This window comes from Suricata suricatta, chromosome 15 (assembly GCF_006229205.1).
Source record: "Suricata suricatta isolate VVHF042 chromosome 15, meerkat_22Aug2017_6uvM2_HiC, whole genome shotgun sequence".
Classification (NCBI taxonomy): Eukaryota; Metazoa; Chordata; class Mammalia; order Carnivora; family Herpestidae; genus Suricata; species Suricata suricatta.
This window is the reverse complement of record NC_043714.1, coordinates 43242582-43256290: the sequence shown is the minus strand read 5'-3', so window position 1 is coordinate 43256290 and position 13709 is coordinate 43242582. Positions and strand designations below refer to the sequence as shown.

The 13709-nt window shown below is 37.0% G+C and overlaps 1 protein-coding gene and 1 pseudogene across 6 annotated transcripts in view; one reads left to right on the top strand and one right to left on the bottom strand.

Annotated features, from left to right (window-relative positions):
• RGS22 (regulator of G protein signaling 22) overlaps window positions 1–13709 on the top strand; it is a 123805-nt gene that overhangs the window by 55865 nt on the left and 54231 nt on the right. For all 6 annotated transcript variants that reach the window (XM_029923946.1, XM_029923948.1, XM_029923944.1 and 3 more), the window contains 5 exons: window positions 139–313; window positions 2150–2283; window positions 9630–9744; window positions 11598–11720; window positions 12521–12622. In XM_029923946.1, the coding sequence (XP_029779806.1) occupies window positions 139–313; window positions 2150–2283; window positions 9630–9744; window positions 11598–11720; window positions 12521–12622 (649 nt within the window). The remainder of the gene's footprint in view (window positions 1–138; window positions 314–2149; window positions 2284–9629; window positions 9745–11597; window positions 11721–12520; window positions 12623–13709) is intronic.
• Window positions 9078–9546, bottom strand: LOC115279429 (annotated as a pseudogene).

Genomic DNA, 13709 nt, shown 5'->3' with positions numbered 1-13709 from the left:
AAACAGAAGTAGAAATTTTTAGAAAAGGGGTTTGGTAAGACTGATAATTGTGAGTTCTGGCATTATACATTTTGTAGGCTTTCCATTTCTGAGGCTTATTATGTAGCTTAATCTTAAATTTGTTTTTCTTTTGACTAGGGCACCAAGATTCTGTGTTCGTCATTCATCCTCAGCAAAACATGCTACTGCTGAACTGAAATTCTGGCACCTTCGTCAAGAGAAACCAAGGAAGGATGTTGACCCTTTTCCACAAATGGCAACCCTCTTGCCATTAAGACCTAAGTCATGCATTCCACAGATATCTGATTTGCAGGTAGGGTGGACATTGATACTTTGGTCTCCTTATCAAGTGTATGGTAAAATAGCCACGCTTGGGTTTTGTACACTAACACTTAAGTTTCATTGTAAGCTTTTTGGGGGGTTGTTGTTAGTGTACATGCTGCACAATTATGAGTTAAGAAAACCTATGGTCTGTTCTCCAGCAATCAGCCAGAGTGATCCTTTAAAAATACATGATCAGGCCACTCACCTGCTCAAATTTTCTGGTGACTTCCTCTGTCACTCAGGACAAAATCCAAGCAAGGTCTTTACACAGCTATCCATACCTCTGCTGACTTTCTGACCTTATTTCCTGCTACTCTTTCCTGACTCAGTCTGCTCCAGACACACTGGTCTGCCTGCTATTCTTTGAACACACCAAGCAAAAATCTGGAAGTTCTCTGTAGAATACACATCATTTTTTTTTTTTAAGAACGGTTGTTTCATTGTGGTGAAAAACTTATAAAATTTATCATCTTAACTATTTTCAAGTATCTCCTTCACTGGTACGTGTATTTGCATTGTTGTGAAACAGACCTCCCAAGCTTTTTTATCCTGCAGATTCGAAGCTACATACCCATTAAATCAACTCCCTTTCTCCTCCCCCTGCAGCCTCTGGAAAACGCCATTCTACATTCTGTTTTTATGAATTTGACCACTTTGTATGATACTTTTAATAAGCTCAGCCCCCTAGGGTACCACTCATTTATTGAGTGTTGGTTAATGTCATGCTGTGTTCTGAATTACTGAAACAGATGTGAGCCCTGATAACCTAGGAAGTTATGTGTAAAACATACTTAAGTAATTAATTTTGTTTATGGAATCCTTAAGAAATATTAGTAGTTGTTAGGGACCTAGAGTGTATATAAGATTTTATTGTTTGTTCTGGATAATAAAACATCACAAATATATTCCTTGCTCTCCAGCAACATATATTATATTCTAATAGAAGTTGGCATATAAGAAAAGCTGGTGTTTGTTTTTCAAATTACAAAAGTAACAAAACTACTGAAAATTTGGAAACTGAAGAGACAAATCACTTCTGCTCTCACCTATTTCTAGGCAACTATTACTTATTTTCTCTTGGTCTTGTGCATCTAATTTTAATGAGCTTATACATCTGTATTCTGATTATTTTTTCTAACATCTTCATTACATTTTTCCATGTGTATCATAATTTCATAATCCTTACTCTAAAGTGTTACATAATGTTACATTTATGTATGCCTCCCGTATTCAGATCATTGTTTCTTTCTCTTCCAGTTGGACTCTTAAGTGTTTATACTTTTTTGGTTCATGCATGCAGCTGTTAGCAAATAGTTGACTTTTTAACAGAAATAACACTTAAGAATGGGAACAAAATAAGATATCCCAAACTGGAAGGAAATCGTTTTGTTAAGATACAGGGCTTTAACGTGGACCAGTGGTATCCCTGCTTCCTTTCCCTACTCCTGTTCTCCATCCTCCCATCTCCACCCCCAAGATGGACTAAAACCTATTTTATTCTAGAATAAAGGGTTTTGTGAAGTTCTCCCTCTAGGAAAGAGTCTTCTTTCACAATGATGTGAGTAGGGGTATACATGCCTTTGGCCTTTCTTATCCTCTAAAGAGTTGTAGGGGTTTCAGCATGCTGGGTGTAGGAAAGTGGGAGTTTGGGAAGGCGTACATTTTTATTTTAGTGGGAAGCATGGTAGGCGGTAGAGTGAGAAAGGAGATCCTCTCATGATCAAAACGTAAAGTATATGTGCAGAGCTATGCTTTATTCTCTTGCCTTTCCCCCCCCGTCATATTGCTCATTTTTCACTTGGTTTATTATTTTACCACTTGTTAGAAAGAAGAATCCAACTTATCACAACATCCTAAATCTCCAAAGAAACCACCTAGAGTAAAAACAGCAGTTCGAGAACCTTGGGAGAGCAAGTCTTTGGATCTGATTTCTTCAAAGGACGATGTGATTGAGAAAGGGTAGGTGTGGCTTTTGACATGCTAAGTGTTATTCTGCAATGGTAAGACTTTGGAAGAACTGAAAAATTAAATCGAAATAGGAAACCGAATACATAGATTGTTCGAGTTCCTTGTATTTCAGCGATAGGTATTAAAGTCAGGCGTAGTCTGAATTGGGAGCAGAACTCCTGAGATGAGTAGTTTGAAATGGATGGTGCCTCTCATCTCCCGCCTCCCACGAGCTGTGCAGCCAAAGGACTTCTGAGAAGGTTGCCCTCCAACTCTCATTTGGTCCTTTTCAATAGTCTGGTATTTCTCAAACTTGAGGAGTCGTAAGATGCTCAAAAATATTGTCATTATTTAACACAGCATATTTATTCATTTAGCATTGCCCACATATTTACTCTTTTCATTGTTCTTTATTTCAAGTGGGATTATTTTCCTTCAACTTAAATAAATATCCTTTGATGTTAACTTTGGTGTGGGATCTGCTCAGGAAGAATTTTTTGTTTACTAATTTATTACTTCACTTTCATTCTTTTCTTTCCCTTTGAGATAAAATTTACATAACATTATAATTCACCATTTAAAATTTTTTTTTGATGTTTTTATTATTGTAGACTGTGCCAAGGATCAGCCTGAGGTAAAATTTAGGATCTTCTTAGGCCTTTTCCAGTATGTGTGTTTTCCGGGGCATGTGTGGTCACTTCTAACTTCTTCTTGCATATGCAGTTGCATTTGAGTATCCTAATCTTTAATGTCTGACTTCTAAAAGGAGGAAAACAGAAAAATAAAGGTTGGGATAGGCGTGGGGTTGGGGGGGGAGGGCAATGTCTCTTTAAATTCCCTGGAAATCATTTCAACCTGAGAGGACAGGGGACTGGGTGCCATAAGAATGACCACCTGCCTCTGTCTGCACCTCTGGATCTGCAGCAGCAGTCAGAGATCAGAGCCCAGGTCCCTGGTATTTGGTAGACACTGTCCCTTCTGCTCACCCTGGCTTTGGCACCTGTGTGCAGAATGCTCCAGGAACACGTGCTCAACTGTCTGCCACAGGGCTGGGGGGAGGGTAGCTGCTACTGTGCTAGGGGCTCTAATTGACCAAAATTAACCACAGTTTACTGTCCTGGCCTTCCCCTGGAAGCTGAAAGCCTTAAGTAGACTCCAAAGCTCCAAAATAGTTCCATTAGATTCTGCCAGTTCAATTGTTGTCTAGGTGCAGAAGCAGATTCCTGGTTCTTCCTACTGACATCTTCCCAGAATCCTTACCTCTGGGAATTTTTTTTCTTCAAGGAGTTTTGGCCCCAAAATCCTTTTTAAAAATTTGTTATTATTATTATTATGATTAATTTTAATTCTAGGGTAGTTAATATATAGTGTTATATTAATTTCAATGCTATATTAGCTTATAGTTGATTAAATTATAAAGTTGATTCAATAGTTCCATATGTTCCATATGTTACTCAGTGCTCATCAAGGTAAGTGTACTCTTAATCCCACTCACCTATTTCACTCATCCTCACCGCCCACCTTCGCAATCATCTGTTTGCTCTCTACAGTTAAAGGTCTGGTTTTTTTTGTTTGTCTCTCTCTCTCTTTTTTTTTTTTTGCCTTTGTTCATTTATTTTGTTTCTTAAATTCTGCATATGAGGGAAATCATGATATTTGTCTTTCTCTGACTGGCTTATATTTGCTTAGCATTCTACTCCCTAGATCCATTCATGTTTTTCAAATGGCAAAATTTCATTCTTTTTTATGGCTGAATCCTATTCCATTGTGCATATACCACTTTTTTAATGTTGTCCATTATGTTACTTTTTTGAAAGTTTTTTAATTTTAATTCCAGTATACTTAACACAGTGTAATGTTAGTTTCAGGTGTATAATATACTCAACACTTGCATACAACACTCTGTGCTCATCACAAATGACTTCTTAATCCTCATCACTTATTTCACCTATCTCCTCACCCATCTCCCCATTGGTAGCCACAAGTTTGTTCTCTATAATTAAGAGTTGCTTTCTTGGTCTGCCTCCCTCTCTCTTTCCCTATGCTCATTTTTTTGTTTCCTAAATTCAACATATTAGTGAAATCAAATGGTATTTCTCTTTTTCTGACTGGCTTATTTTACTTACCATTATATTCTCTAGTTTTTTCCATATTGTTACAAATGGCAAGATTTCTTTTTTATGGCTGAATAATATTCCAGTGTGTGTGTGTGTGTGTGTGTGTGTGTGTGTGTGTGTGTGTCATACCACATCTTCTTTAGCCATTAATCTATTGATGGATAGTTGGGCTGCCTCCATAATTTGGCTATTGCACAATATACATACATGAATTAGTGTTTTTGTATTTTTGGGTAGATACCCAATAGTGCAATTACTAGATTATAGGGTAGTTCTATTTTTAACTTTTTGAGGAAAGTCCATACTGTTTTCCAGAGTGGCTGTACCAGTTTGCATTGCCACCAACAGTGCAAGAGAGTTCCTTTCTCTCCACACACTCACCAACACTTGTTGTTTTTTCTGGTTTTGGTTTTAGCCATTTTGACAGGTATGATTTCTCATTGTAGTTTTGATTTGCATTTCTTTGATGATGAGTGATATTGAGCATCTTTTCATGTGTCTGTTGGCCATCTACATGTCTTCTTTGGAGAAATGTCTGTACATGTCTTCTGCCCAATTTTAAATTGCATTATTTGTTCTTTGGTGTTGAGTTGTATAAGTTATTTATTTTTGTTACTAACTCTTTATTGGATATGTCATTTGCAAATGTCTTCTTCCATTCTGTAGGTTGTCTTTTAGTTCTTTTGGTTATTTCCTTTGCTCTGAAGAAACTTTTTATTTTAATCAAGTCCTAATAGTTTCTTTTTACTTTTGCTTCCCTTGTCTCAGGAGACATATTTAGAATGATGTGATTATGGTTGATGTCCGTGAAATTATTGTTGGTGTTCTCTTGTATGAGTTTTATGGTTTTAGGTTTGTCCTTAATCCATTTTGAGTTTATCTTTGTTTATGGTGTAAAAATATGGTCCAGTTTCATTCTTTTGCATGTAGCTGTCCAGTTTTCCCAGTACCATTTGTTGAAGAGAATGTCTTTTTTCCCATTGCATATTCTGCCTCTTTTGTTGAAGATTAATTGGCCATGTAATTGTGGGTTTATTTCTGTTGGACCCCAAATTCTTAACTACATTGTTAGCACTCAAATTTTTTCTAGCAAATTAATTTTTGTATTTTTTTCAGTTTATCTAGTTAGTCTTCAAAGGGACAGTTGGTCTAAATCACCTTATATGCTAATTCCAAAAATAGCAGTTAATAAGCTTTGGTTGCAGATAACTTTTCTTGCATTATATTAGTTCCTATGAGCTGCATCCCTGTGAAGAAGACATCATCTTAATTTTTCAAGTGATAAAACAAGTGAAAAGACATATAGGTATGAATTGAGAGAAAAGTTGGATTTTGAGAACTATGCATTGTTTTTATGTTTAAGTTTTGGCTGGATATAGAGTATTACAGGACAGTGGTAAGATAAAAGCTAAACAATAATGGAAGTTTGGAAAGTGACATTTTCTGTGTCACGTTAGGGAATTTGTAGATTATTTCTCATGCAGTGGAGAACATCTAGAGAGTTTTTTGTATGTGTCATTTATTAAAATTAAATTATTTTATCTTCAAAATTGGAAATATAAACGTTTCATAAATAGTATCATGCTATAAACTTATTGCATATCTTTGTGTTTTTTTAATACTTAAAAATATTTATTTATTTGTTTTGAGAGAGAGAGAGAGCCCCAAACAGACCCTGCACTGTCAGTGCAGAACCTCTCATGGGACTTGATCTCATGAACCACAGGATATGACCTGAGCTGAAATCAAGAGTCAAACATTTATCCAGCTGAGCTACTCAGGCACCCCTCTGTATCTTTGTTTTAACTGAATTTATCTAATGTGTTTCATAACAGTATATATACTATAATAATAGATTTACTATAATCTATTTTTTCTGTTGTTTCTTGTTCTTATAATCTTATATCTCCTTATGTCTGGTTATCTTTCATTTCATGCCAAATATTATTATATTTGCTCTCTATTCATGGACATTATTTCCAGTATTTATCATTATTAAAAACAATTTTGTAATGCATATTCTTATACATTTGCTATATCTCATGTTAATGCATATGTTTGCAGTATAAATTCCTAAAAGAAGAATTTTTAAATCAAAGTTCATGTGATTTAAAAATTTTTTTAGATATTACCAAGTTGAATTTCATAGGAGTTATAACACTTTGTACTCCTTTCAGCTTGTTTGAGAGCATCCAGTCTACTCTGTGCCTTTTAATTAGAGAGTTTAGTCCATTTACATGTAAAATGATTATTGATAAGTATGAACTCATTATCATTTTTTAAATTACTTTCTGGCTATTTTTTAATTCCTTTGTTCCTTTTTTCTTGCTGTCTTCTTTTGTGATTTGATGATTTTCTGTACAGGAAAAAGGTATTTTTAAGGTGGTGGAGACTTGAGCCTATATGCTTAAGAGACTTGAGCTCTATATGCTTTGAGTAGTATCTAGTGAAAAGGAAAAAGTTAACGATCCATGAGAAAGAAGAAGGTCTATATTTTCTTTTTTAAGTTTATTTATTTATTTTGAGAGAGAGATAGAGAGAACATGCATGTGTGTGTGAGCTGGAGAGGGGCAGAGAGAGAGGGAGAGAGGGAGAATCCCAAGCAGGCTCCATGCTTTCAGCATGGAGCCCGACATGGAGCTCAGTCTCACAAATCGTGAGATCATGACTTGAACTGGATTCAAGAGTTGGACACTTAACTGATTGAGCCACCCAGGTACCCCAAAGGTCTGTATTTTCAAAGAAGAATGGAAGGAAGGGTTCAAGAACAAAGGCCAGGAGATTAACCTTGGGGAGGAGATAGGGCATTTTTTCCTGAGACAGGATGGAAGGAAATAAGGCTAGGTATAGGTGGATGTATTTGTTGATAAGTAATTTAAGAGTGTTTTCACCTGCAAATTACAGAAAACTTGACTAACAATGGCTTTGACAAATTGGGCTTATTTTTCTGACAGAATAAGAAATCTGAGGATAGGTAACTGCAGCATTGCTTACCCAGGATCAGAAGTATTATTAGGGCCTGAATTTTTGTAATTTCTTGGCCATTATTTCATATTAATTGATTTTATAGCTTCTGACATCAGGCTTTCCAATCATAAAGGAAGAAGGGCGATTTTCATTAATCTTTTACTTTGGTCAGAAAAGCAAGCTTTCTTCGAAGCTCCCCAGCAGACTTTGTTTTGTATCTCACTAGTCATAACTGTGTTATGTGACAATCCCTCTCTGCAAGATGGTCTTAGAAAGTAAATATTTAGCTTTATCTCAGTGGTGCTGGTTATAAAGTTATGTCACTGGGAATGGGTGTTGAGTTAGCTGGTCAGTCAAACGGTGTCTGCTACATCGGGGAATGGAAACTGAAGCATGTTGTACGTACCTTTTGCCTGAGAAACTCAAGCATATTTTACCTACATTTTATCTGAGAAGAAGCTGCAACGTAATCTGCTGGCAGATTGGAATGCAGATATATTGGTGAGGTGGAATGGGCATGTTTTATGGACCTGGAAAATAAGGTTTAGAATAATTGCAGTGAGGTATGGAGAGGGAGCTGGATGAGAAACTATAACAAGATAATCCCCAAAGTCATTAGTCTAGCTCCAAAATCTTCCATTATCTCACCCCACACTACCATATATAAATCTTTATGAATCCCACCTGTTATGAGGATTAAATATGATAATATGAATTATATTTAGCACAATGTTTGGTATGTGTTATATAGTGTTCACTTAACTATTAGTGTCCTCTTACCCTAAGCAAATTACTTACCTTGCTTGTTTTATTTTATTTATTTATTTTTTTTACTTGCTGCCTTTTAAACAAGGCTTTCCCTACCTACTTTCATTTTTTTTCACTATTCTCTCCATCTGAAGAACCTCTCTAAATACACACACACACACACACACACACACATACACACACGCACAGAATTCATCTCCTACCCATTTTTTTCAGGGAAAATCTCATTTCTTTTAGTACTAATATAGCTCAGTGGGACTTCTTGTTCTTACACTCCATAGTATTTATTATCCATCCCCATCATTTGGCATCTATAATATATTCTTGAATTCATTCAACCAGCAGGTATCTTATTAAGAGTTGTCTTTCTGTAGGACTACATTTCATTTTTTCAACCACCTCTTAAAGGCTGGACCTGATACTGTTTTTCCCCCCTATTCTCTCACAGTGCCCAGATGCACTCATAGGATTTATATATGCATATAAATAAATTCAAATATATATTCAAATGTATATGTACATATATATTCAAATATGTGTGTGCATGTGTGTGTATATATGTCAATGGAAAAAGAAAAGATTCAGAACCAAAGTGTGTTGCCCTGTAATGGCTGTCTGATGTGCATTCCAAGTATTGGAAGGCAGGCATTTTTACCAAAGGCCAATGTCACTAGGACATATGGATTGTAATTATAAAACAAAGTTTGGAAACGCGATGGGGCTCGCGGATGGCAGCAGAGAGAGGGGAACTGCCAGGGACACACAACAGTGAGTGGGTGCTTTGGGAGTAAGGCTCTGGCCCCGAGTCTGGGGTGGATATCTGGCCAACCATCTGGGCTCCGAGGGGGAAGCACATACCCAGCAGGATTCTAGAAGAGCGCATCACTCGGCCTCCAATCAAGTCTCTAGCTCACATTCCCAATGGATACGCTTTCTGACTTCCAGGCGGTTTCCTCAGGAGGATTTCCCTTCCGACGTGTAGTAACAATACAGGAAACCTAAGACAATAGTGCCTATCCTGGGCAAAATCCTGTATGATCAGCAACTTTTGCACATGGTATCTTTAGAAGGGTCCTTGCAATCACTTTTAGGTTTAAGATCATTTGGATGCACATCACCAATATCGTGCCACATGAGCATTTCTGTGGCATCAGAGGAGTGGCCTACATCTTCAAAGCTTTCACTTGCATCTGCATCAGCTTGTTCCGGTAGAACGTCTTCTCCCAAAGGAAATGGGTGATGTCATAGACTCACCCGTGGACCACCAGCCATATCTCCTTCTTAGTGTTCTACTTCATCGCCTCCCCCATTTGATGATACAGGTGACAGAGGTCTTGACCCCTTGACTTTCCCCATTGTTGCCACTTGCTTCCACAGTTGCCACTGGGCTTAAGACACCTCTTCTCCACCACTGTCTGGCTTTCCCTCACTCCTAAGAATTGATGCCATGTATACCAAAGTTGCTCAAAATATGTTGATCAATTAATTCTCATCCTTATAATTTAGGTTGAAGCACAGGTCAGAAAGTACCAGAGTTATTCGCTTAACATCTTTTACTGATATTTCTGAATGTCTGAAGCCCCAGCTGGATAGAAGATACACTTATACAGAAGAACCTTTGGTAAGTATTTTGAGAAGGTTAATTTGATAATTCATTTAACTGACTTTAGAGGATTCTTTTAAATGTTTGTTTATTTATTTATTTTGAGAGAGAGAGAACACATGTGTATGACAGTGGGGAAGAGGCAGAGGGATATGGGGAGAGAGAATTCCAAGTAGGCTCCATGCTGTCAGCACAGAGTCCAGTGCAGAGCTTGATTTTGTGGACCGTGAGATCATAACCTGAGCCAAAATCAAGAGTGGGAGGCGTAACTGACTGAGCCACCCTGGTGCCCCACTTCAGAGAATTTTTATTGATTTGCCGTAAGATTTTTTCTTGACTAAACAACACGTTTTATTTTCTCCTTCCAAAAGGAAGTTTTAAATGTTTTTTTAAAATTTATTTTGAGAGAGAGATAGGGAGAGAGAGACACACACACAGCATGAGAGGGGGAGGGACAGAGAAGGACGGAGACATGGAATTCGAAACAGGCTCCAGGCTTTGAGCTGTCAGCACAGAGCCAACGTGAGGGTCAAACCCAAAAACCGTGAGATCATGACCTGAGCCAAAGTCAGATACCCAACTGACTGAGCCGCCCAGGAGTGCCCCCAAATAGATTTTTATACAGAAATTTCCTCTGTGTTTCCTTTTGTGGTCGCATGTTGCTATATACTCCATTGATTACTATTTTCAAAAACAGCTGTGTTCTGGTTTAGTGTGATAACAGTTTAGACACAAAATAAGACTATTATTTTTATTAAGTTGTTAACATTTGATTAAAAAAAATTTGATGTCTTGGGAGCTTTGACTTTTTATAAAATTCTATTTCCAGTGTGTGGCTACCTTGATAGTGTGGATTTACTATACCAGTTGTAGATGACAAGTTTACATTTCCTAAGGACTATACTTTAGGTAGAAGCCTTGGTGTTCCCAATAGAGTCTGAACACTTACGTATAATTTTGTATATCTTTTTATTTTATTCTAAGCAAACAGTGCCCCTTTTCTTCCAACTAGGATTTTTTCCCCAACAAAATAATTATTTTTTTTGTTTTTTGGAATGCCAATGGTTAAACATCATAAAAACATTAAATTCTCGCTTTAGAATTTGTTTAGTAGAGGGATAAAGGGAGGCAGAGAGACATTATAACAACAACTTAAATTGTTCATGCCACAGCTATCTCAAGATTACAAAGAAGTCTGGGTTCCACACTCAGACTGTTCCTATGAACAGATGCCCTTTCGTTTTCTACAGTCACTCTTGTGCTTGGGGAAGTAGCAGCTTTCTGTGTTTCAAGAATGGTATTAGGTTTGCCAGCATTGTTGGCAGAGAGGCCCCCAAATAACAAAGTTTTATGGGAACTTATATTGTCATTGACTCTGAAGGCCATGACCTGTACAGGGTGACACTGTCCAAAGAGGGACCCCTGAGAACAGTTAATGAGCAGCATGGAGAGGCCTTGAAGATGGTTCTTTCTTTTAAAACTCTCTTGTAGCTATTATAGCATCACCTCAAGGCTAAAATAACAGTAAACATGTAGGAAAGAGGCCGCCAACAGAGATTTGGAAGACTCCTAAAATAGTATCACTGTGTCTGAAACATGAAAATAATTGAGGTTGAAAAGTCGCTTTAACATTAAATTTGAAATCAGATTGGTTTATAATAGAACGAAGTCTGCTGCTATGGTTGGCTCGATAAATGAATCTTAAATGACAGAGGCAATCCTACTGCATTAAGTACTTGTATGGTACAAAAATAAAAAGTCCCGTGGGAAAATGACAGCCTGGAAGAATTTATGAAACCCTGTTGTTGAACAATGTTTTAAAAAATCCCCATGTTCCTGGGTGGATCATGGACTTCAGTTTTGTTATCTAGGTTAAAACCATGGCAGATGGTGCCTTGGGAGGATTTGACATGGAAAATTTGTTGCAATCTTTGTATGCAGAAAATAGATCTGGATTCTTCTTTACTAAATTCTGTGAGCACTCAAGAAACAAGGTAGAAAATAATAAATTTTAAATGTAATTTTATGCCTTTGCCTTAGCTTAAAATAAGAGAAGTTGAAGTAATTCAGAGCTCAAATAATTACATTTGACGTTAAATAATTATATTTGATGTTAAAATGCCATTATCTCTGGTAAGAAATTTTATTCTAAATATTTAGTAAAAATATAAACATCTCAATTATAATTTTCTTGGTTCACTATCTTACTAAAATTGCAAAGAAAAACAAAATACAGGCAAGGATTGACTTGCATTATCAACAATAATTTATTCTCATGTAATTTTGTTTTAGTGTAATATAAATTAAATTCAGAGTTGGTTTCTATCAGTCCTTTAATTTTTATTAAAAATAACTCTAGCATTTAGAAATTGCAATGGATAGTGGAAGAGTTGCCAGGTTTTTTTTTGTTTTGTTTTGCTCGATATAAAGTATTTTAGTGGCTCAATTATTAGAGTAGTGCTTGGTTTTAATATGATATGCATTTCCCATATATATAAAAATACCTGGTTTCATGCCAGAAATATGTGATTACTCTTTAATTGTTAACTAGCATGCTTCCTATTTTAATGGCCAATTATGTGAGAGGCATACATGCAAAAATATAATATTTTAATGACAATACCAATAAATATTTTGTATGTTGCCAATTTGTAACAGAAGATAAACCCGTCTTAAGCTGAACCTGATTTATGGCAACACCAAGGAGCTAAACAATTATTTATATTTGAAATCAGAGCTTTGTCGGGCTTTAATAATTGGGTGGTAACGATTTATGTATTTTTTCCATCTGCAGTTGTGGAAGAACAGTGTGTACTTTTGGTTTGACCTACAGGCTTATCATCAGCTCTTCTACCAAGAAACACTTCACCCTTTTAAAATATGCAAACAAGCCCAAGTAAGTAGTGAATAATGTTGGTTCAGTGTGCAGCCCTGAGTACACAGAGACATGAAGAAGTTGTGTCCAGCCCCAAACAAGAGAAATCTGTGTGTCCAGACAACAAGGGAGCAGTTCACTTGCAGCCATGGGCTTACTTTATTTAAATGTCAGTAGAATATTGTTCTATAATCTGATGTGTGGGTTTCCAGTTTTATCTATTTTATTGAGTTAGCTTTATTTTCTCTTTGCTACCAATTACTTGTTCTTCCAAAACGGGACATCCCATATTTTTTCTGATTTACACCTTTTTGGTTTGGTTGTGAGTGATTTAAAAGATAACCCTGAGAGAGGACTTGTCCTGAATCATTTAAATGATGGGGAGCAGAGGCATTGACCAAAATGTTCACTGAGCTTCCTGCAGAAATCAGCTGTTGGACAGACTTAGGCTGGTGATGGTGTGGAGGGTGGAAAAGGATGGTGACTGACTGTATGTGGTGTAGGCTCTGTGTCGTTGCCTGCACTTGTGTGCTCCGCACCAGGGAGACCAATACTGAGAGGTAGAGAGGAGGACATCTCCAGACCACCCCGAAGCAAAACAGAGGAGGAAAAAAACATTGAGGAGGAAGAACAGAGGATTCTCTGCAGGGGGAAGAGAGAGTGGCCTCTTTTGAAGGGGGAGAAGGAAGCAGATTAGAATTATGACTCAAGCTGACTTTATCTTTTCAGTTCTTTATTTTTAGGATTTTATGATTTTTTATGCAGACAAATCCTTGGGCCTAGAAAATGGCAAGTCACTTCTGTATCTGTTGACCAGTTAAAGGGGCTCTTACGAGCTGGAGTAGTCCATTCCAGAGAACCTCTCCCTGAATGATGCAGAGATTATTTTTGTCATGTTATTTACTGCCTTATACTCTTACTCAGGATAGCAGCGAGTCTGCTGGATGTCTGCCATTAGCTTGCACCACCCACACTCTGGCATTGATACCTACGCTCTGGAAATCAGCTGACAGAGCTTTGTACTGTTTTTACTGTGCAAACGAAAGCCTCTTCCTGGCCTGGATCTGGCTCCGTGCAATAATGAAATTATATCTCTAATTTGCCAGCA